This window comes from Xiphophorus maculatus, chromosome 1, assembly GCF_002775205.1.
Source record: "Xiphophorus maculatus strain JP 163 A chromosome 1, X_maculatus-5.0-male, whole genome shotgun sequence".
Classification (NCBI taxonomy): domain Eukaryota; kingdom Metazoa; phylum Chordata; class Actinopteri; order Cyprinodontiformes; family Poeciliidae; genus Xiphophorus; species Xiphophorus maculatus.
Genome location: NC_036443.1, coordinates 23,085,297 through 23,110,757, shown reverse-complemented (window position 1 = coordinate 23,110,757; position 25,461 = coordinate 23,085,297). Strand labels below are relative to the sequence as shown.

At 37.3% G+C, this 25,461-nt stretch overlaps 1 protein-coding gene across 1 annotated transcript in view; it reads right to left on the bottom strand.

Annotated features, from left to right (window-relative positions):
- The window catches only part of LOC102218961 (metabotropic glutamate receptor 4-like), a 178,149-nt gene that overhangs the window by 108,447 nt on the left and 44,241 nt on the right, over window positions 1–25,461 (bottom strand). The window contains exon 2 of the mRNA XM_023337217.1: window positions 12,757–13,749. Coding sequence (XP_023192985.1) covers window positions 12,757–13,290 — 534 coding nt within the window. The 5' untranslated portion in view covers window positions 13,291–13,749. The remainder of the gene's footprint in view (window positions 1–12,756; window positions 13,750–25,461) is intronic.

Below are 25,461 nucleotides of genomic sequence, written 5' to 3'. Positions count from 1 at the left end.
CAGACATAATCAACTGGATTGAGCTGTTTCTCTGGACAGCTCATGCATTATTTGGTAATACTGCAGTTTTGTGACCTGGAACTATCACAAGCACACAGCAGACACTGTGGCCCAGATCTTGATTTATGTCCCAGGTTTTATATAAGAGCCCGGCAGGATGAAGATCTCCACCTTGAGATTATATCACGCTATATGAGTGGAATACAAAAATCTTGAAATTAGGCACTGGAGAACCATGCTAAGCATGCAGGACATTGACGAAGTTCATTTTTTCCACATTTTATGTTACAGCCTTATTCCAAATTGTATAAAGGTTTATCAATTTGCTCTAAATTCTACATACAAGTTCCCAATTATGACAGGTCATTGAAGTGTTTCTGCATAGAGAGATGAAAATGAATTTTGACTATTAATAACCAGAAATCCTAGTAAATATGATGTACCTTTTATATATGTATTTACACATATGTATATTAAGCTATAAATAAAAAAATATTTATTATGAACTGATGTTGCACTGTTGCAGCTGCAGTATAGACTAGGTGACCATGTTTTAATTTCTAAACATGAGCACACTTTTCACAGTTCTGAAGCACTTCAGTTATACTTTGTTACTTAAAGAAGACTTTTGACCTTCATATATTGAGACTGTGACTTCTCTACATTCAGTTTTATGCTCCACTAATCTGGAACAGACTTCCATAAAACACTCAGCTCATTTAAATCAAGGCTGAAACCTCCACCTGTTTAAACTTGCCTTTGATTAATAACCGGATTATTGATTTCTAGTGTCACATCAGTGCATCTTTAATAATTACTCTTTTGTAGCTTAGAGAATAAATCTGTAAAAACAGTAGCTCACTTTTTAAGCCAACCTGAACACAAATTAAACAATCTGAAGTTATATTGAATTTTATAATAAAACTAAAAAGCAGCAGTCTCACATAAGGCACTTTGACGCTTTAAAACTACACTCTCATTTTGTAAACACGAGCAGCAGTACTTCCCACTGTGTGTTCTGACTATGAACAGATAGGCTGAAAGAAAGGCTGTCATATCCCATGCATCACATCGGGCAATTTAAGTACGGTAAGCCTACTTCTTTTGTTGTCTCCTCAAGACAACAAAAACATTTTTATCAATCAAAGGAAGCCACCTGGATACCCTGGACAGAACATGAAATGTGGACATGTCCAAAGAAAAGAAGACATTTGGTCACCTTTGGTAGAGGTTTGGACTTTTTTCTTTATTTCTTCTTTTTTTTCTTGAAAAAAAAAAAATTTGGTTATGTATATATTTGGAAGAACTGCAACATGTATATGGAGCTATATTTTATCTATGTATGTCTGTATAAATACATTAGACTTTCCAAGAAACCAGGCTCATTATTAAAGAAAAAACAATGTAAAGAAAGCAGCAGCCTGTTCACACATCAAACGTGCCTTATCAGCAGAAAAAAAGACATCCTCATTAGGCTGCTGCTGTTTCCTTTGGGTGATTTACAGAGAACAGAGGTGCCTAAATGCCACACTGGTGTTTGCTTAGGAAGAAGAGGCTGGGGTCATTTGATCAGCTGACTGAAAACAGCTTGTTGATAAGAATGTTGTGCTGCATGATGGCCCTCCCACAGTGCACACCTAAGTCAGTTTGGCTCTTTAACCTGAAACAGCTGATATCTCCATGGCTGTATCAGCTCCTCATCAACTTTGACCTCGAATGCTCTCAGGTATGTTTACGTCGGTAAATGGTACAAGCAATTAGGTGCACTGGAAACAGTAGGGACGCCACTCCCATGCACAAGCAGTCAGATGATGAATACATCACCTACACTTGATCTTCATTTTAGTCTGGGGTATGCTTTCATTGCTTTGTGTTAGGAGCCACAATGCAATATTTCTGAATGCACAGCAAGAATTGCTGGTAACGATCAGTACAGTGAAAAATAAGCATTTTTAGGTAGAACTTTAAAGTTTTGTACGTAGAGAGACAATAAGACTTCCTCACTGACTGTAACATCACAGTATCATGAGCAAAAAAGCATAACAGTTGAATATTTATTCAATTCAGAAAATTTGATACATTTGTGCTTGTCTTATTTGTGAAGGGAAGCACGCCTAATGGTTTAAGTATACTGTCACTGTTCTTTGGTGCACTTCAGAAGGCTTCAGGGAGTTGGTGTACAGAAGCAGAACAATGTAGCACTGTACTGAGTACTATAAAAACTCTTTACTAATTTAAGGGTGAGTGCACTTTTTCAGAAAAGCTCCTGCATTTACTTCTAAACTAAAAATTGCAATATTGCTCTCCCTGTTTAAAAATATATTTTTAAATAGGTCATAAAAATATTGAATAAAATTCTGCAATTGCATTGTCCTTCTCACAATCCCAGTTCTTGTATAAAAAACAGTGTTTTCTGTGGTATTTTGAATTTTACATCTTTTATCATATATATAATATGGCTATGTTATATTTCAACTGCCCTTTCGTGCATGAAATGGAAGAAAATATATATTTCTGCCATTCTTGTGAAAAAACTGGAACACTTATTAGGACTATTACTTCAAAGCATTGCAAAACAAAATTATCACTTGACCCGGTACTCTTTAGTTCAAAATTAAATATTGAGTTCCTGTTTTTGTGGAAGATCTCAAAGGCCTCTGTGTGACACAGCAGTGACTCACAAGAGGTTCCATGTTGTTTTGTGCTGGAGGGTTGGATAATGTCCGAACTGCTCACCCTGTGGGCGGCGGAAGTTTCTCTATCACCTCTTCTTGCAGGCCAGGCTGAAGAAGATGCTGCTTGGTATTCAGCTGACAGCACAGCTCTTTTATGTTCTTGCGCTACTTTATGATAGCTCTATGAAAATTTTATTATATTGACCTTTTTGTCGCCCATATGTTTTATGTTTATTTGTCAAGAAAAGTGCACGGAAGCTGTTGGAGTGAAATTAAAAAATACCAGAGCTGTTTTTTTGCTCATTTTTTCCAGTAGCTGACACTGTCACTTTGACCGCCCAAAGTAAATATCCCTGCCCCGCAATCAATAAAAAAGCTGTCATGGCACCATCGATTAGTGTAAACCTAAAACTGTTTGAGCCACCCTGGGATTCCTCTCTCCTCATCTTTGAGTCTTCAAACCTTTGTTAGCATCTCAGTAGATTTTAAGCAGCACAGCCTCACACGGCAGGACACTGATGGATTGCTGAGTTGATGGAGAGATTTTGCAGGTGAGACAGCTCCAAGCTTTTTATCCAATGCACTTTCCAGGAAAACCATTTGATAGCTTGCTCTTTGCTGTTTGTTCTCGTGAAGATGGGAGCTTTGTAAGCTTTAATAGAGGAGTCGGAGAAGGGGACCCAGAGGCACATCTAGTTGTAAGGAATTGGGAGATATGGGGAAAGTGACAGCTCCAACATAGATAACATAAGCTAACCCTGTTGGTGTTTATTTTGTTGTTGATCTTGGCTTTTGGAACACCAACAATTGCAGGCAATGAAATCACACATTTCAAAATGGGGAAAAGCATCCCTGTCTTCTTCCTAGCAGCAGTTCCTCAACAGGCCTATTAAAATGACTAATTAAATGGCAATAATTAATTCAAGTGAAATCTAACCTTGAGAAAAAAAAAGATTCACAGCCGCACAGTGGTTTTTTGTCACCACGCCTGGTGATTACCACCAGCAGCCATTTAAATTGTCCGAAGAGAAACATGCACAGAGCGGAGCATGGCAGGGTGGGGAGGTAAGAGTAAAACACTTTCAGAAATGAAAGGCAATGATCTGGACAACCTTAACTCATAACTGTTCAGGGAATTGGCTACGGTTTCAGGTGGGCGAAGTGAGATGAGTCAGAACTAATCCTAAGGTGAAGGAGCTGCTTCTCTTTTGCTGAACCATGGCAGACAGGGGACGCCGGCAATATGGGGTCGAGAAACACAGCTTAAGCCTCTCCGTGCTTGTAGAAGTCACGTCAAGGGACACCAATACAACTATGTAGTCACTGGTCTGTAAACGGTGAAAACAAATGCTCAGTGCTCGTTATTTTGACATTTTTTTGGATGCGTCTCTGTCTTTTTCTCCAGTCATTTGCCTATTCAGAAGCAGGGAATTCAGTCCATGCGATTTGTTGGGCATGGATGAGTTTAAGGCCAATGTGCAGCTAAAATGAGCTAATGTAGCACTGTATACAATAAATTACACTTGGGGCAGGAATGGAGTGAGCTCAGTGGACACAATTCCTTCTTACAAACCCACCTCTCTTCAATTACCACCCGGGTCTGTGGAAACAAGGTTCTGTGTGGGTGATGGCACACACCTTGGGAACTGTCCATGTGTGATGGAGCACTAACAAGCAGGAGTTACAGTAGCATGTGGCCAATACATGTGATACTGTTATTTTCAGTGAAAGGTTATCTGGCCACAGGTCACTATGCACTTCCTTGCAAAAATATTCATACCATTTGAGTAGTTTTACATGGTGTCATCTTACATATATATATATATGAATGACTAATTAAATCTTTATATATATATATATGTATATATATATATATTTTTTTTTGATGTTATAGACAGAGCATAATTGTACAGTTGAAGAAAAATGACACATTGGGTTCAAATATGTTTATGAACAAAAATATTGGAAGTATGGTTATCTAGACAATTACTTTTTTGCAGATTCATTTTTGCAATATAGCTCATTCTCAATCAGATTGGATGAAGATCGCCTGAACTAAACAGCTATTGTCACATCTAGCAGATTTTCTACTTGGGTCATTCTTTATTTAGCTCCATCCATGTTTCTATCAAACCAACCAGTGTTCCTGTCAAGGCTGAACAAAATCATCACCAAAAATTTAAGCTGCCACCACCATATTTCACCCAGTGGAACGTATGTAAAAGGCTATGTTTATTTTTAATTTTCTGTAACACAATATATATTTTTTTTCCAGACCAAAAAGTTCAGTTGGTTTCAGGCAACAGTTGTGACTGCATGGCAAATAGTTTTCCCACAGAGAGATTTTTTTCTCCCCTGAAATGTTGATCTCTAAAAATCCTCACGAATTACCAGGGGCCTCTTTGACTGGGCTGTATATTACTTGGTCTTCAGCATGTGGTTCATTCAATAAGATTTTAAAATAAACTTTTGATTCCATTATTTTTAACCACTTAGGATTGTACATCATCTCTTAAAATGTAAGTCACAGTGACAATCTATCAAAGAAAGGATTTCTAAACGCTGGAGTAAAAAACAAAACAAAACAAAAAAAACCCTACCCACAGAGAGCGTACTTTTTTTCTTGCCCAACAAACAGTAGACGTAGTAACTAAATGGTTGATGCAATCTTTTGGTAGAAACAGAGCAAAATATTTCCTTTGGGAGTTAGTGGGGGAAAACGCAAGCCAAAAGTAGTACTATTTCAGGTCACCTGTAAAGACTGAGCCAAGCAAAAAGGAATATTTCTTCAATTCTATAACTGCTCTATCTGGGCAACGGTCTTCTGGTACTCTTCCAGAGAATACAACTAATTTTAGCAATATCCTAAGTGATTAATGCACAAGATTGCCTTTATGGCTGGATGAGTGGATGGATCATTAACAACTGAATACAAAAACCCTATATGTGCCTATTTTGAGTGTCTGTGAGGCTTTCAATATGTCTTTTCCATAGAACGTTGCAATAATCCAATAAAAGATCTGTCTCAACATGGTGAAATGCTGAGGGGGAGATGGGCATTTTGCCTGAGGGGGTTCTTCCTCTGCTGCGAGGTCTCTGCTTCACAGACAGCACACCAGACAATCTGTTACTGCCGTTTTTCTGTTTCACTTTTCCTATCTTTCTTCAATCTTTCTGCAGTTCCAAGGTCTCTTTTCCCTGTCTTGCCAACTGACTGGACCTTCTTGTTCCTAATTTAGAAAGCAGTTGTGTGGTAGTTACCCAAGCTACCCCTTTCTTTGTCTGAAAGCTTGTGATTGCCTCAGCAAGTCTGCTTTGATACCTGTAACATTGTGCACACCTTCTGCAGTTTTCTCCCTGCAACAGCAATAACCCAGCTCAGGCCAGTCATGTGTAGTTGTTTTCAGAGATGGATAAGCGATACACTCAAAAGCCCAAGGCTTTAATTATACTTTCTGTCCTGCGTATCATAAGCAAACAAGCACTCATTACCTCAAAGTGCTGATGCACTTTGTCTTCACTTATAAAGCAGTACTAGGGTCCAACTGATGAAGACAGACCATCACCCAGACCCAGTGACAAGGCAATGCAGAGCAGAAGCTTTCAACCCCAATCTCTTGGCATATATTACGTAATAGTCTAGTAAAATATTCATGGTACACCATGGGGATGGAATCCTGGCTGCTCTGAACTGCTGAGCAAACATTTCTCCCTGAGCCACACAAACGCTGTGTGGAAGATAAGGTAAAACCCAAGAGGAAGGAGCCGAAAACCTTTTACAAATGTTAAGATGGCAAAATTATGCAGGCGGTATGTTATGGTAAATTAGGTAAATATGAAAACATGATGAGAAAAATACATAAAGTAAGTGAACAGAAACAACATATGCTGAAATATAAACTCAACGGCAGCTTCTAACCATCTCACAGAGATGTATCTCAATTGATCAGAACAACAAAACGAAGTTAATCAATTCAAGAGTTAATATTATAGATTCATTACGTACAGTGATATGTTTGGAGCCACCATTTCCAATCATTTTTACAATTATGGCTTATAGCTAATGGAAACTCAAAATTCAGTTGCTTGGAAGATTAAAACATTACATAAGACCAATTAAAAGGGATTTGAATACAGAAATGTAATTTTATGTCTTGGCCTAGAAAATCCATAAGAGTTGTTTAGTGGAGTCATTGGCAGCCTTCACAAGGAGGATATGCCACAAAAGGTCACCATTAAAGAAGATGGCTGTTAACAGGGTGCTGTGCTATGCTCATTAATGCAAAGTTTTCTTGGAAAGACCTGACCTACAATGGTTGCAATCCTTTTGTTAAGCCAATTCTGAACCAGTTATGATATTAGTAGCATGTTTTCTTCAGCTATCTAGAAAATGGACTGGGCTGTTGTTTGGTGAGGTAAAGACTTCTTTTCAGATGAAGAGTGGAAAGGCTCATAATCCAAATTGCTTGTGATCCTCTGGGAAGTTTCCAATAATTTGGAAAGTCAGGTTATCTGCTTTGATTGGTTCATTTCTTTTTCCTCGAGCCCTACATCACTGCAGCCTTCTACTAGGGAATAGGAGAGCATTTCTATCTGATTTCATTTTTATACAGGACTTTTCACCTTCTCACATTATATGAAGTACCAAAAGTTAATTAACTATGTTATCATTGAGCTAAACTTGCCAAATCACAAAAATGAAAAAAATAAATAAATCAATTCAGTATTGTCAAAAGGCAATGAGAGACACCAGATGCAACAATGGAGATTAGCCTGGAGCTGCTATTAGCAACCTGGGTTTCCTTAACACCTCAGCAGTGTTAGAAACCACGCTGCAATGGTGAAGTAATTAAGAGCCTCAACAAAGGATTAAGAGCATTTAATGTACTCTCCATGGACATAGGTAGCAATAGATAGATTTAAATGATTTTTTAAGTAATCTTCTAACTTTCTGAATTGTGATGTACCACTGCTGTAGCTTTCTATGCTGCCAGAAAAATACATAGCATCTTTAAATTATAATTAGAGATTGACAAAAATATATCCTATTAAGCTTCTGTTTGACTTTTGAAGCACTTTAGTCAACAACATGTTGTTTATGTGGCTCATAAACAACATTTTGACTTACAAGATCAGAATTTTCACAGAAAAAACCCCAGAATGTGTAGAATGAACATTCTACTGTTCCACAGGGCGAAATTTGATTTTTTAAAACAAGACTGTATATCATCTGTTTGTCAACCTTTTCAGTGATTACATCTATTTCTCACTATGCCTCTGGAGAAGTGCCAGAATATGAGTGTAATTTTACTCCCTGGAGTTTCTGCATTTCCATCAGCAGAGACGGAAAATGAAAACCTGGTCAAATCATGATAAGATCTGTCTAATTTGCATTTTAACAATAATACAATAGCAAAATATCTTGGGGTTTCTTATTTTTGTAATTATTTAGTTTTGCAAATGGATGCTTTGCCCTGAAGCATTGTCAGACACTTGCAGTACTGTTTGGGTCTCAAGGAAGAAAAAAAAAGAAAAATCAGCAAATTATCTATTGATGTTAGATCCTCGCTTTTAGCAAGATTTACCTTATCTGACAAAATATTAGTGTAATCATACCAAATAAGACTTCACATAACGCAGTTAAGTAAATGCAAATTTAATGCAGGGAAAACAGGGTGATGGATAGCAACATTAACCATGCTGGGAATACTGAATGAATTTTATTCAATAATAGGCTCTAACATTTCTTTTAAGGTAGATTTGTATGAATATCCAACATCATCTTGTGATGGTGGAGTCAAGTATTGAGATTATTTAAAATATAATCCCTGAGTTGTTACTTTCACTTGGGGCTACTTTTTGGGGTCCATACAAATTACATTTCCATGGCTTCTTGTTTTCCTATCAGTATGATTCAGAGAAAATTGTTCTGCCTGTCAAGTGTAGCACATAAGATGAAGAGAAGAGGCTTTTAAGGCATCCATAGTCTCTATAGTGTGTATTTAATATACCAGAAACATGATGTAAGTATCATAAAAACAAAGCATCATCATTTTTATAACTGAAAGTTCTTCTTTTTTTCTATGGTGGTGTGTAAAGTGAATTGTGTTCTCTTTAGCTCTGATGATGGACGTTTATGACACTTTTGTCAAATCTTTTGTCAGACTGTGTCTGAATTAGCAGCTTATTCTCAGATTTATTTGTCACATCCAATCAAACCTTTCTGCTAATTTACAGCAAGAATTAAATGGTACTTTGATGTGTTACTGTTGTCCATTGTCAAATGCAATACAGGGATTTAAAATTTTTAAACTTCACTAATTAAACTTTCTTGTAAATATTTGCTCTTTCTATTTGGAGAGCATAATGTATTGTTTTTTTAATTGGATTTTTGTGCAGTTTTAAACATTTTGTTTTTCATTTGGGGATTTTTTTGGGAGGAGAGGAGTTAGTTGTGCGTGCAGACCTCTCATAGCCCATGAGTTATGGGTTGAACCCTCCTGCATAAAAAGCCTTGCCACCATATGCTGTCCATTATGTAGAATATTTAACTCTAAAGGCCTGAGGTGTATTATGAGATTTTGTGTGTCCCTTGTCACAGGGTTTTAGAGTTTCTGAAAACTGTGTCAGGGCTATTTTTGTGGTCAATCTTGACTTTGTCACTACCTTAAAAAGAACACTGGTGGTGCTGCTGTGTTGTTGCTTTTCAGTGATTTTGTGTAAAGAATCTTATAGGCAGATTTTTTGTGGCAGCATAAAAAGAAACTTTCAGTGGGGTATGAGTATATGTAAGAGAAGACTTGACATGTATCACAGACTGAACTTTCAAACTTGTGTTTTTAGTCAGATATTTTTCTCGCACAGCTCTGCACTATGTGACAGTTCCCATGTGTGATATACCGCCAACTTCTTTTTCGCATCTTGTTGAAGATAATTAGACTGTGCATTCCCATGATGGCAGGAATTGCGTGACGAGTTTGAGCATGCTGGTAGAAAAAGACAAGCATAAATAGTTCATCCTGTGATTTTGGAATAAGCAATAAGGATGTGAGGGTGTAGAACTCATTCTAACCTACATGTGACATATCAGTCGGGCTTTTCTGCAGTGCACCTGTAGCATTCACCTTCCTGCTCTCTCTTGAGCTGTAAGTTGGCCCTTGAAAGGCAACAGAGTTGAATCAATGTCACAGCAGGCGATTCAGGTCTTTTCCTCTATAGGGCCCTTTGGGAAGTAGAAGCTTGCATGAATAGAGCAAATGGTACACATTGTGTTGATTGTTGTTGCTCACCAGTAGAAACTTTGAGTATTCTCTCTTGTCTGGGCTTTTTCACTAGATGCTCAACCAAAAAGTGATCCTTTTTACTGATCTTGAGCACTCAAAGACATTCATTGTGGATAAACAATGTTCACCAGGTTTTTGGGATTTTTTTTTAGTTTTGGATGTTAACATGAAAATGACTCAAAAAAGTTGATTATTCCGTTTGCTACGTTTGCTCATGTCATGCAATGGTGGTGTTGAGGTGGTGAGGCAGATGCGGTAGACCCAGGATGCAATAAGTAAATGATTTTAATGATGAATGTCCAGTGCAACACAGTCCAACATGGTCCAATACAAACAGACAGCACGGCCGAGCGGAAGCCAGGGCTCGACGCCGATAGCAACCGTTAAACAACTGACGAGACGACGGACTGACAGACTAGACGCCAAAAGAGACGAGGACCCGACAAAGACACAGACACACAGGTGACACTAAATACACATGAGGCAATTAGGGAACGAGAAACACCTGGGAGTAATCGAGGGGAGACAGGACAACGAAGAGACTCAAGAAAACAGAAACTCGAAATAAATACACAGAAAAACACATATCATGACAGCTCATACATAGTTGCATTAGAGTCATTGATCAAAATGGAGAAATGTGGGGGGGGGAAGTATGGAAGTCAAACAACAAGCACAAAAGACACATCAAAAATGAGAGAAGCAGTAACAATATCACATTTGGTAGACCTCAGACAGAAAGTTGCCCTTTACCTCAAATTCAAATTACTATCCAATGCACAAATGTAAAAGCTTTCCCAGTCTACCTGTATTTCACTATATGATTATTGTGACAAAAACTGTAATTTAAAGCGCAAGAAATCTTGCAGCTTTCAGAAAAAATGCTGTAATTTCTGCTTTGATTCTAACCAGCATTGTTACCCAGATCTGCATGGCTTTCCACCAACTATACCACCAGAATAGCATATATTATAGCGCAATGGGTCACAGTTTCCTGCATATAATCAATCCAATTTGTACTACTGAGGGTTAAACTGCAGTACAGTAACTGTCAAAGCACTATTCCAAGAACAAATACAGACACACCTAGTATTTGCCTACCTCTTAAACTCAATCTGTCCACAGTCTTCTTATATGTGGCTGGCTCTAAAAAGTCACTTCATGTTAATGCTGAATCTGTGGTTATGTAAGAACAGTACAAATCCTGCTACACATTTAAACAGAAGTGTTATGATTTGTGGCTAAGAAGTTGGACCAAAATGCAAGCTGGAATCCAGAAGTAAATGATGAAATACATTTAAGGAATTCAAAGCTCAACTTCCAAAACCTGGGAGGACCACACCAAAAGCCAGGGAATAAACAGTCTGGGAAACACGAGGCAAGCAGAAGGAATCAGCATGAAATGAGTAAAAGAGAGGTGGTTAAATACTAGGTGGCAGGGGTGATGGAACAATGGACAGACTAATTACAAACTGAACTCAGGTATGAGGGAAGAGCAGAAGGTAAGCTGAGGGAGAAAGAGAGAGAGAGAGAAAAATGCCACAGGGGAGCAGGAGGAGAAAACACTAACAAAAAAATAAATAAATCTAACCACAAGAATAAATAAACAAGACATAAATAATTGTGGTGATCTGAATAAAATAACTAAGAAAAGTCTAACTAAATTAAAATAGACAAGGCTGATTTAATCAAACCTTAGATAAGGCAAAAACACAGGCAACAAATAACCAAAACTAAAAATCCAGAAAAAAAAAAAAATGCCAAGAAGCTTTTACAAGTATGTTTTTTTTCTCACATGATTTTGGGAACTGACAGTCTAACAGGAACCCCCCAGACTCCCACCTCACAGCTTCAGTGTCCCATTGTGACATGCTCCCCCTGCGTGTCACACTGACCGTGGTAGGGTTAAATAAAACATCTATAGACATCAGCAGACATTTTGCATTGACATAAAACACATCAAAAGTTATATCTTCTGTAAAAGGACCCATTTTCTTACCTGATAAACTTCTGTTGGTATTGACCTTTGACATCATTTTGATCTATCTGTCTTAATGAAAAGATTCAGGGTATTTCTTTTCCTCACTAAAATTTCCTGCTTAAATTATCTTAGTAGTAAAAGTACTCACTATGTTGTTTTTATTTCACAATGTGTCACCAATAAGCACTCAGACATCCATTGAATTCACCCGTTTCTAATAAAAATGTATTTTTGCCACAAAAACACCTCCTGTCTATCACAATGACCATCTCCCAAATAATGTAGTAACACATGCTACATCATCATAGATACAGGGTCAAGAATATCTGCTTTTGAGAGTGTGACTAGAAAGATTATGTTTTGTCAGAAAATTCAATTTCAAACCTACATTAAAAGTATTAAAACATATTGGCTTTTTTAAACTAAAGATCTACCTTTAAAAATTATACCATTATAATTTTAATGCATCAATATATTGAAAGAGTATTGCACAAAAAACTATTAAAGTGTTATAGATTCATTTTATATATACTTCCTCAGATTTCATAAAAAAAAAAATCTTTCTAAAGAGAAGATCTTTCTGATCTTTATGGACACACTTAGAAATGTGATTTTAGTTTCTAACTGGGGGGTCAACAATCAAGTTAAAAAATGCCTAATTCCAGTTACCAGCTAATTCCTATATGAAAGACAGGCTTTCATAAAGTTGTGAAAACACACTGTAAATTACATATGCAGATTTGTGAAACAATTCAGCACTGAAAATACCACAAGAAAATACTGAAAAAGTAAAAGGCTTAAATAATAGAAAACTGACCTTAAACAGCCGCAAAATGTTGGCTACCATGATTGACACGGAGCTGGCGGAGGCACCAATCACTCCAACCACTCTCTCTGGCTTGGTGATGATGGGTGGCCCTCCGCTGAGACACTTCACATCGGTTGAGTCCTTCTCAATCAATGCTTGGACAAATGTCAGCGACTGTTCCAGAGCATGGGTGTCCCGAGAGCACGTGTCAAGGATGCGGGCCCCCAGAGTAATATTAGGCAGCAGCTCGTTGTCGTTATTAATACGATCCAGGGCAAACAACATGGCCTCCAGCCTATGGATCCCTTTCTCCTTCTTTAGCTCTCCGCAGGCTTTGCCATCATTCCCTCTTGCATGGACAGGGAAAAGTCCACCCAGAGATATATCTCCATCGATGCGTATTGAGTTGAGGTGTGTGTGGCCTGGCATTTTGGGCTTAGCGGCTGAGGTGATCAAACGACAACAACAAAGAAGTAAGAGCCAGCTGAAAACCCTTCTGTGGAAACCGTTCCACAGTGTCCCAAAGCCTCCTTGTAGAGTCATAATGAAAGGCTAAATCTGCATTCAAATACAAATTCAATTCCTTTGAAAATGACAGAGGCGTTCATACATATATCCCACACACACATAAAAATGTCCTGGAGGTTAGCTGCAATGCTTTTCAGAGTGCAGTTGTCTTCAAAAGTCTCTTCTCATGGTTTCTTGCTCTGACACAAAGTCAGTAGCTCTAATTATGCCGTTTCGCTCTGTTTATCTACTTTCTTTTCTTCTCTCTTTGTGTTTTAGTCCTTGCTTGCACCTGAGAGTGGAGGATGCATGCAGCAACTAAACAGTACAGAGTGTGCTGAAGCAAAGTCTACAGAGACTGCTCTCATAAGGCAAGAACAAAGATGGGAAGCTTGCCTCTCTTCTCTGGTTTTTCCCGGAGCACACAATTATGTTTGGCTTTCTTCTTGGTGTGCCAAGCTGATAGAATGTCACAGTGGCGTCCACTTTGGGTTCCTGCAAAGACAGAGGGGGGACACAATGAAGAAAACAGCAGACAGTAAATTATGGGAATAGGTAGAAGAGAGAGAGAAACTGGAGTTTCATTCACATTGTTCCTGTTAAGATGTGTTTGCTTGCAAAGTGGGTGTGAGACAAGCTGCTCTGTCATGCTCTCTTTTTCAATTGTAGTCATATTCAGAACTACACAGTGCACTGGCATGTGGCAGCAAATGCCTGAGTCTTTTTTTCTGAATCTTTAATTTAAAGCAGAAATAATACCCAGAGCACTGCACAGGAAATCTGCTTTATATTGTGTCCATGCCTTGGCTGCTTTCAATGCAGTGCACTGAATTATTTCTATGTTCCTTGAGCATAAATGATTTGTTGCTTGGCACACATCCATAGGCGTCATAACTGCACACTGGTTTGTCTCCAGAGTCTTTTACCGAAATATTATGAAGTGCAGCATGAAATTAACAGCACATAACACTGATAATTTAGAAAACATTCCTCTGTGTACATAACCTTCTGTTAGTCAAAAGTACATTTTCTACTTGTGACGACTTGTGGTTATGGGTCCCAAGTTTTTCATAATTACAATATTTTGCAAACATTTTCCAACCCCTTAAACATTGCTGTATCACAACCCCAAACTTCAATCCATTTAGATGAAAATATATTCTTCTGTTTAAAATAATCCTGTCAAAATATAGCCTTACATTCAACCGAGAAAATGTTAGGACATAAAAATTGTTCAAAGATGCTCTCATTACTGTCTGAGAGAGCTTGAGCTATTTTGCCAGTCAAAATGGGTAAAAGTCTCTAGATGTGCAAACCAATAGAGTCCTGAAAGACTTGTTCAAGTTACAGCAGCAAATGTTGGTTTCACAAAACATTCACTCCTGGGCCTAAGTACAAGTCCCATGTTTACTTGACATTTTTGAAATTGGAAAAAAAAAACATGTATGGCTTTACTTACACTTCACATTTATGGAAAGGGGCTTAGCTGCAGAGCACAGGGAGAATATCCACAAGAAGAATGTCATCCAAACTTGTCATGTGACCCAGAAACACATTTACAGCAACCTAAATGTGTGTTTGTAGTACATCTTTTGTTTCTCTCAGAAATTAACATTATCAGACACCCAAAGATCCAAAAATGTTGTTTAAAAAGAAAAAGCAAGCAAAAAAGCTTTTTTAAAAAAACATTGTATTGTGTTTGTAACTGATGTTATGGAGAAACTTTACAAATATGACTCTAAATAGTAGACACTGATATATTTTCCTTTCATTATCTATGTTATATGGGTATAAAAACATAATTGAGGTGCAAATAACATTTCAGTTGTATAAAGCTGTGACACAAAAAGCAGTCTGGAAATCAGGGCTCTCAAATGGTAGTGATTGAGACAACAATCCTTGTATTTCTGTGACAAATGGAGGTCGCATGTTTCCTGTGGAGTTCCTCTCCATTGTTTACAGTTAGATGCTCTTGCAATGTGCTACTTCAGTTTGTGCATTACGTGAAATTGCAATGATACATTAATGTCTGTGGTTTGTAAGAAGTGTGAGAATACTTTTACGAGGCGTGTACACATTCAAATATGCAAACAGTACCTTAAATATGCATATTTCCGTGTACATCTGGGTTCTTTGCAGTTTCGCACTAAAACAATGATGGATCTGGATATAATGGGAAAAGTCTGTATCTATCCATTTCTTTCCTAATTGACCATTACATTCAAACACACATCTGCCAGGCTTCACCTCTGTGCTAACATACAATCCCTCTGCTGTGGTGTGGCGGGTAACAGAGGACACAAGGGGAACAATTTCGTTCAGAATGTTGCACTACATTGCACCAGCTGTCAAACGCATCACTTTGGAGTTGTGATATTTTGCAATTATTTTAATAAAGATAGAAAGACTCTGACTGGCTGTAAGGACTCCCTAATTGCAAGGTTTTTTTTTTCTATAACCTTGAGTGTGCGTTTGTTCAACCAGACCTCTGAAGTGGAGGCATAAAAAGATTTGCTACTACCCATGAAACATGTGTCTTTGCTTTCTTCAACTTTGGACACTGAATTCAAGAAAAAAGGCCCTAACAAAGTGCCAACAAGTTTCCTCAAAAAAGTATCCTTTCGTGAGCTGCTTCTCACAACCAAAAGGAGATATTTATATCACTCTTGCAGAAATCACTCTCCTAAAACAAAGCATTCATAATGGATGAAAGCCTAGCAGTCTCTGCAAAGCATCTCATTCCATCAGCACCATTGAAGACAAGGACAGGATATGCATATCACCTAGAAATTTATGAATATATTGTTGGAAATGAAAAGGCTAAAAGTAAACTGAGAAACATTTTAGAAGGAGAGCAATGATCATGGAGCAACTTCAGTTTTTTAATCACAATTTAAAAAAGCATGTATTTGACAGGTGCCATAAGAATGAAAAAAGCCTTGTTCATTACATATCTTGAACTACACCCACTTGCTAGTTTATTAGTTATACCCTGTAAATACCAGGGAGAGCAATCTCAAGTCTTCATTCCATGGATTTAACACTGTCTGAGACATTCCTCAGAGATGTTATGTACATATTGAGATGATAGAATAGTGCTGCGCTGATTTTAGATCTGGTGTGTGTGGATAATGTTGAAGTACAGTAAACTCATTGTCATGTTGATAAAAACTGTCTCAGATGATTTGAGGTGTGTGACATTGTCTATTAACCTGCAAGTGTAATCTATAAGAAGGTGGAGCAGCAACAATACTCAGTTAGGCTGAGGTATTAAAGCGATGCTCAACTGATAACAAGGGGCATAAAATTAACTTAGAAACGTCCCGTCTGAACATTCATCTTTTCATGTTGTTTACAGCAGATTCTACCTGTACCATCTGCACATTGCTTCTCAAATCAGGACACACTGAACCAGTTTTGGTAATCTTGTGAAAAATTATTCTCTTGTCTTCTATTCTTAGTAACAGTAGTAATTCATGGAGGATTTTTCTACTGCTCTAGCTCTACTAGTTCTAGGTTTGACACATTGATAGTATTCATATTACTTTTGTTATTTTCAGAGCTGCTGTTACTGTTAAACCACTCTGCTCATTCTCATCTAACTTTCTGCATCAACAAAGCATTTTTTTATTCACACAATAATGTCAATTAAATTATATTCTCTTGTAAACCTAAGAGATAGTGTGAAAATCCAAGTGTCAACATTTTCTGAAACAATCAGGCTAGCCCATCTGGCACCAACAACCTTGCCACATTCAAAATGACTGAAATCCCTTTTTCTTCCCCATTCGGATGCTCTGTTTGAACTTCAAGTCTTCTGCATTCACCAAATGCTTTGAGATGCTGCAATGTTGTTGACTGAGTCGCTATTTGTGCTATTGTGTATGTGGACAAATAACAGTGGAGTCTCAGTATTTCAACATGATTCAACTGCATGTTATTGATGGTTACATAAAGCTTTTTATTAATTGATACTAAAAAACTAAAAAAAAATAGTCATGGTGTCTCGCAGCAGCGGTTTAACATGCAGTGAGAGAATGTGTCTTTTCTAAAATATATTTAAAGAGAGTGTTCTTGGTGGATAATCGGGCTCAAAGTTCAATTTTCTATACAAAGTCTGAGTCGACCTAAGTGGTGTAATAAATTATACCCTGAATTAATCTGAAAGTGGGTCAACCTACCATCAGTGGGAGCAACTTCAAGCATTTGGTACTCTAAGGTGAATAAATCTTCAATAGTGAAGGCAGTATATTTACATATCATAGCATAAGATCACACAACTTTATTATTAGGCAATTGTAACATTTACAAATTATTTTGTCCAATTTACCAATAGTGTCTTTGTCCACTGTATATAGCGTCTTTGAGTTGTGATGACCTTATACATTTTTTTTTAGTCTTGCTCAAAAAAATCCATGGTAACATGGCTGGGCTGAAGATAATATTACAAAAACTACAGTACTAGAAAGGGGATACTTGAGCACATCCTTGTTTTGTGCAATATTTTACACAGAGTGATGAGGGTTTGTAAGATGCATGCAAGGAACTCTTAAAGAGAACCTAATCAATAGCCATAGACAATGCATCTGAAGGCCTGTATTCTGGAAATGTGGAAGTAGTCCCACATAACAAGCATTGACATCTTAGGATGAAGTCCTTTCAGCCTCTCTGACTATTTTGAAGGGGTGGACAGAGTTGCCCCTTTACTGTCCTTAGTTGCAGAACACTGCATACAGAGTGGCATCTTTACCAGATGTTCAGTCACAAGGCCCAGATGGGCAGAGCAGATAAACATCAGCTGTCTGCAGAGAGCGGAGAGTTGGAGGGACGGGGGGAAAGGGGAGATGGGGGAATAGTGAAATCAACACAGATACTGTACTGGCTCCCCTTACTGTGAGGAGGTGCTCCAGTTTCCTCTTCACTCAGTCCCCTGCTGCTGTGAGCACTACCACACAGACGGATGACAGTGTTATACTTCTACTCCAGAATAGAGTTCCCTGACAACTAAATAAGGCTTTGTATCTATGTAATTTAAATAATTTGTTTGAAGTAAACTATAGGGGACGCAAGGTAGTAATTATTCTTATTCATATAAATATTTTTGTCTTAAGTGGATGCTAATAAAAACTCCTCTCATACTTAATGTCAGTGAGTGCCCAGACCTCTCTTCCAAAGTCTCTTTTTTTCTAAAATCATTGATTGAAACCTTTTTTCTTCTTATTATTAAGAGTTTGTCATTTGAATGAAGCCCGAACAAAAAGCAGAAGCTTCTCATGATAAAATAAATGTTAGCGATCTAAAGAAAATTGTACACTGTTACATTTTGTCTGCCAAATATTCAAAGATCACCAAGAAGGAAGTGTTTATTCCGAATCATTTGACAGCTTCAAGTCGGCCAACAACCACTGAGCCAAAAGTGACAACCAAACTCCCACAATGCCAGACTGTTTCTGTGAAAACACAGCCAAGACACAAGAGCTGCCTTTCTATAAAAAGAATTTTGTTTGTTTTAAATTTCAAACTAAGTCCTGCTTTACCATTGCACAGGCTGCACATCACTTAGTTTGAAAGAAAAAGCATCATAGACTATGAAGCAAGCACAAAATCTTGTTCTTGCACTTCCTGAATGATTTTATTTGAAATGTACACAAAGAAATGAAAGTGCCTCAAATTTCTGAGTTTATTGTGTCACCATAAATTTGATATTAGCTTAATATCAAGCAGTCGTCATATGATTGCTAGATTATCCTCTTACACTTGAGCAAAGTTAATGATAAATAACTCTGTCATAAATATGCTGAATTTGTTCTTGAGCCTTATTATGTGATGATGGCATGTATTATTCAATCTGCAAAGAAATACAGCGAGACACACAAAGTCAGTTTCAGATCGTGCCATCACTGCAAAGCCCTGCAATGACATGCATTCCACTAATAAGCCCATCAGAGCGGAGCAGGGCTTTTGTCTGACAGTGACGTCCTAATCCATTGGGGAGCTGCTGTTTTGGCCGCCATGCTTCAGCAGAGGAGATACTTAGGCCCTAAAGGCCAATATGATCACAGAAGAGAATGAGATAAAGTCCTCAGTTGATGGAGCGTTACAGTGCCCACATGCCTGTGCTCTGGTCGGATGTAAGCAGGTTTTTGTGTTTTTTCCAGCCAGAGGTTTGGTATTTATTCTTTTCTGCATGCTGTTTATGGCAAGGAAGCATTTTTTAAGCTGTGGAGATTCTGAGAAAAACAATCCTGTCTCCTAGAGCTGCTTCTTACACACCTCACTGGCAACAAACATGTTCACTTAATGTACTATTCTCTGATTTTGAACAGCTAAAAAATACCTTCACAGCAATACATCTTGTTTCAAGTCCATGTAAGCCTTTAAAGAACAGTGCCTTAGCGAAAGGTTTACTAATAAATAAACAATAATGCCCCCGGCTAAGATACACAGCTTATGATCAAAGTAAATCTGTAGTTTTAGTTAGGTGTGCTGAACAGTCATGGACCTGTTACCGATGTCAGAATGTAGTTTTCAGTTGCTTTATGGAGCACAGAGTATTTCATCTGTTGCTGCACACTGCCTGCCAGGTGGCAGAAAGAAGCTTATTGACATCTCCTCCACTGCACGTGTATTCAGCAGCCAACTGTTGGCTGACTACCTCAACAGAGAACCTTACTTATTAACCACCTATCAGCTTAGAGTTGTGATACTATACACTGATAAGGTCTAACAATGTACTGGTCCCCTTTTTTCCTGCGAAACACCCATGACTTGTCAAAACATGGGTCCCACTAGAAAACATTGTTCTATTGAAGGGTGCAGGGGGGTTACAACTATCCTTATGTAGCTGATGTATTGAAGATATTCTGATTCACTTGTCTGGTCATTAATATGTTGGTAAACTCAACTCACTCAAATTTCTTGCTTTCTTTCTTCTAAAGCATTAGCTTATAAGTAAAACGGTACACCTGCAGTCTACCACATCCCACTCACCAAAAGGTGGAAAGAGGATGGAAAAATAACAGTGATTTCATCTGTCAGTGGTCATAATGTAATGCCTGATTGATCCATTCAGAACACAACTAAAACATATATTTTTGACAAATTTGCACATGAAGACCACTGTTAAATGTTTATTATTTATGTATCAAATCAAAATTATTAGTATTACAATAATTTTTAATCTGCACAGTGGAGCAGCTGTTTGCAGCAAGAAAACTCAGGTTCAAATCCTGCCCTGTGGTCATTCTGCATACATGGATTCTGTCACTGTCCAAAAACATGACTCTCTAAATTGTCTATTGTCCATAGGTATGCCTTTGTGTGTGTGCATGGTTGTTTGTCCTCTGTGTATATGTGTTGCCCTGCGATGGACTGGTGACCACTGGAGATAGGCACCAGCACCCTCTGCCTTGCAAGGATCAGCGAATATAGATAATGGATGCAAAGTAACTTTTTATGATGTAATTTGTTGATTAACAGCTCTAGGTATATCTGTGGCTTTTTAGATTTAATTAATAATAAATCATATCTAGCTAACATCTAAACACCAAAATACTAGCTATATTTACTGAGTTATCACATAAGAATCTCAAACCAGCCCTTGTGAACGTTTTGCAGCTGGTCCAGATGTTTTTTGGTGATTATCTTTCCCACATCCTAATTAATACCCATCGGTGATAGGACACACGATCATGAGTAATTCTCTGAAGCAACAAAGAATTTTTTTCTAATATATTTTGCATTAAATGAATGTGTGCCAGTTCCCATTTTCAGTATCTGTAATTCCTCTTCATACTGACAGAAAATGTAATCCAGCCACCATTATATTTCTTTTCTAACACATTCTCTTTTGCAGATTAGTTATAAATAAGCACAATTTCTGCAAAAGATTAGTGGGGGGTTGGGGGGTGAATAACTCAAGACAGAAAAAAAGCGTAGCAAGAAGTACACAATGTGTCGATGTTTAACTGTATTTTTGTATTACTTTAAGGGTCTCAGAGTTTAATTCAGAGAGAAATAAAAAGATCAGTTTCCTCTGTGTCATTATTTTATGTGACTAATATTTAGTGTGTGAGTCTCTGCTGCAATACAAAAAGAGTAAGAGCTTAATTATTACTGACGTCAAACTGATGAGTGTGACTATTGTTTCTGCACAATAAAGACCTGTCAAAAAAGACTCTCTTCAATGCCAAGAAATGACAGACCCGCTGAAAGCATTGACTCACCACATACAGTATTTGGGAAGAAAACAGTTTACGTACACCTTAGTATCCTTGTGTCTCTAAAATATTGTGGATTTACGGCTCTCATAAAGACTTACAAAAATGAAACTTCACATTACAGATAAAGTAACATCACAAAGGTGTAAGATAGAGAGTTGTGTAAAACTAGATAAGCATTTTATTGTTTTACTGACAACTCTGCCTTACAACAATCTCTCATTTTTCTCAACTGCTTTAAAATGTTTTGAAGTGTATGTTTGTCACATTGCATTCACTGGATTTGTACTTCATTGCACTTTCATTTCATGCAGTGTCTGTGCTGCCTCTGTAACTCTACCTCACAGTGAAGCTAAACAGCCTCTGATGCACTTTTGAGGAGACTGGAAATTAAGCAGTTGCATCATAATCTGAGTCGGTGTATTTCTAATTCTGCATGAAATCTTATTTATGATAAAGTTAAAAAGTAAAACAAAGTTACAATGAAAATGCAGGGGTACATGGTGTGCTTGAAAGAAACAGAGAGTGCTGGAAGCTTCATTATATGCATAGCAGAGCTATAAACCAGGCAATCTGTATTCGTCCAAACTCTGTAACAAAGATCAGGCACCTCCCTTTTCTATATTAAGGTTCACTGCCTCTCCAGGACACTGTCTATTAGCTATCTCCACCAGCTGTGCATATTGGATCAGATTCTTATTCACTAATTAACAGTTTCTTCATGCAAAAAGCAGATTCCATTAACAGTCTGTCACAGCTCGACTTTGACACGGGAGGTACAACTGAACCACTGAGGTTGAAACTGCAAAATAGGACATACCAGCTATTTAAGCATCTCATATCTGCTTAATTTCAAGATTAAAGATAGACAAGCACATTAACATTGTCTTTATTATGCACAATGTATGTACAAATATTTGGTGTGATTTTCTCATCGCACAGTATTCTTAAGTCCCTCAAAAATGATTGCGTTTAAAGTTCTGTTTCTGTGTGTTGGTGATATGAGATCAGTACAGAACATTTTGGTTTGCATGCAAAATGTCATGTGTATTGTAAAACTAATACCTCGAACACAACACTCTCACTGTGGAACATAGTGGTGGAAACAACATAGTGTGGGAAAACTTGTCAGACTAGAAAATAGATTGTACGGAGCTAACTGCAGATTTAATCTGAAAGGAAACCTGTTGCGAAAGACTGGAACCAGTGGCTAAGGCTGATTTCCCACAAAAAGTTAGATCCTAAAGACACAACTAAAGGCACATTGGGAGATTTTAGATCGAAGCATATTTTAGGGTTTGAATGGCCAAGGGAATGTTTGAATCTATATTCTGTGAATCAGCAGCAAACCTTGAAAGTGGATGATGCTCTCCATTTATATTTACCTAAGCTTGAGCTATTTTACAAGAGAGGAATGGAATAAATTGTCAGTCAAAGCTTGCAGAGATTTAGAGACTTTCAGCTGTAAATGCAAGATGTGGGTATATAAAGTGTTGACTCAGGGGACAAATCCAACACTGTTCTCCTTCTATTTGGAAATAAGAAAATATTTACTTATTAGAAAAGATATGCTTTTCCTTGACATTTTACAATTAAGTTATACTTTTAGTTTGTCAATCAAATGATATCCCCCTGAAATATATAAAGGTTTGTGTTTGAAAAGTGGAAAAATGATACAATTTCAAAGGGGTATGAGCACTGTACATCTCTAATCCTATTGATGTTATTGAGTAGCATCCCAGACATTATTATATATTTTGATGTCCAATATGAATGGATGCAAATTCTATAAAATGTGTTGCAACAAGCAAACCTTAAAGGTTATTTAAGAACCCCACTTCTAAAGAGTTAGCCAGATGCAAAGTTTAATATCCTCTAAAAGCAGATTGTTGGTTACAAGATGCAAAATGCATTCCAGTTTTAATTCCTACATGTGTGCAAAAATGTGAATTATTCACGGCCAAAGCCTTCGACATTCAGCTAGCACATGTGCAATTATAGGCTTATAAAAGCAGAATAATGACGTGACGTTTGTGTTAGTGCTTTCTTTTGTTCTAATTCAAGCCTGGTTTGTTTTTTAACAAAGAGAGATAAAAGACTTGCGCACAAGAAGCAGCAAGGCATTAAACAAGAAAATATGCTAGCTGAGCCTTTGTGTGTGTCCCACTTTGCTTCTACTAATTTTTCATGTTGTGCTACAGTTTACAACATCAGCACACAAAAAGAACCATTTGAGCTTTGCTGGTAGACAGCCAAGCACAGCAAATGCTGTAATCAGACTGTCCTAAATGTGCCAAATGAGACAGACACAGGAAGTGGACAGAATGCAGGTTCAGCTGCAGTATTTTTCTTTTCTTTTCTTTCACTGAAAACTAGGCTGTAGACTTTTGTAAATAATACCATATATTTTACAATATATTTTGTAATAAGCAAAATATTGTACACAGACACAATATTGTTAATTGTACTCCAATTAACAATATTACTTTGTCTTATATGTCAGGACTGGTGTAGTTCAAATATGTCCTGCAAGGAGGAAGGTGAAAGTATAAAATTAAATAAGAATTCCCTTTGGACTATTGTGGAGGTTCTCTATTAATTCATTTTATCATGAAATCTGAAGATCACAAATCTGACAGTTTTTATATGTAGTAGTTAATTTTCTGAACTTCCTAATGTCAAAATAACTGGTAAAGGAGAATTTAAACCAAACACAAAGTAAACTGCATGGACAGTTGAGAGCAAATCTTGCTAAAAGTACATAAGCTGATGTAAATATGCATCAGTGTAAGTTTGTGCCATGCTTTTTAAAAAACGGCTTTCAGAGGGAAACTTTTATCAACCTCGAAAGATAAAATATATTTCTTCATAATTTGTTGGAAAAATAACATAAAGGGATAGTTTGGGATTCTTAAACTGAGATTTTATTAAAACCTTCAAACAGGTGATATCTTGCCTGACATAGATAGATGTCTGGGGTTTTTCCTTTACTATAAATCCAGATTAGTTGGATCAATAGGCTGAAGCTAAAGCTCAGAGAGGACCAAGGCCAAAGACAACATCTACAATCTTTAAAAAAAAAAACTCTAAAAAACAAAACGGCTTTGTAATTTTTTACAAAAAAAAATTACAATTACAGCTACTTTGTCAATTCTTAAGACATAGTGATAGATTTATTTTCACATAAAATAAGTAGACTGAGCTTCCTGAGGGAAATCTATACTCAGAACAAGTACAGTATTTCCAGTCAGAGAAAGTAAAAACCTGGTATAAAATGAAATAAATGTAATAAGCAAAAAAAAAAAACGTTCACAGAAACATGGGATTTAAGGAGTTTTAAGACAGCAGAAGTCCAAATTGATCCAATCTCCTCTCAAACCATTAGCTTTAGCCTCCAGGTTGCACTAATCTGCATTTAGACTAAATGAAAAACAGGTAACTGTTTAAAGCCTTTTAATTTATGCTTTTTGTGTGATTTACCTCTGCTTGAGCTGCTGGAATATGGGCATCAATAAAATAATATCTTATCATTCTCGAAACTCCAGCAACCTTTTTGGAAAGCAGAGTATTTAGCTAAATATTCTAATCTGTTACATTGTGACAATATTTTACTATCTTTAATTACAGTGATGGTAAAGGCTGAAAACATGAGTTTGACAATAGACACTACAGATCCATTTGAGTTCCCCATGTTTGCGTGATTCCACACATTCAACAGGAAAGTGCACTAGCAAGCTCACCCCACCCTATGTTCATTCAGCCAGGTGAAGTGAATAGATGAGTGCCAGTATATTTAATCAGGAGGCACACAACTAGCATGACACACACCTCCACCAAACTTAGAGTCAAGTTTGCACACAACCTTAGAAAGAAACACATTAAACTTACTTATTTTGTTCATACATAGACCAAAGCCACTACCACTTAGAAGCTTAAGAACTTAATAAATCAAAAACATTTTGTACTTCGGCTATTTTACTCTTGATTG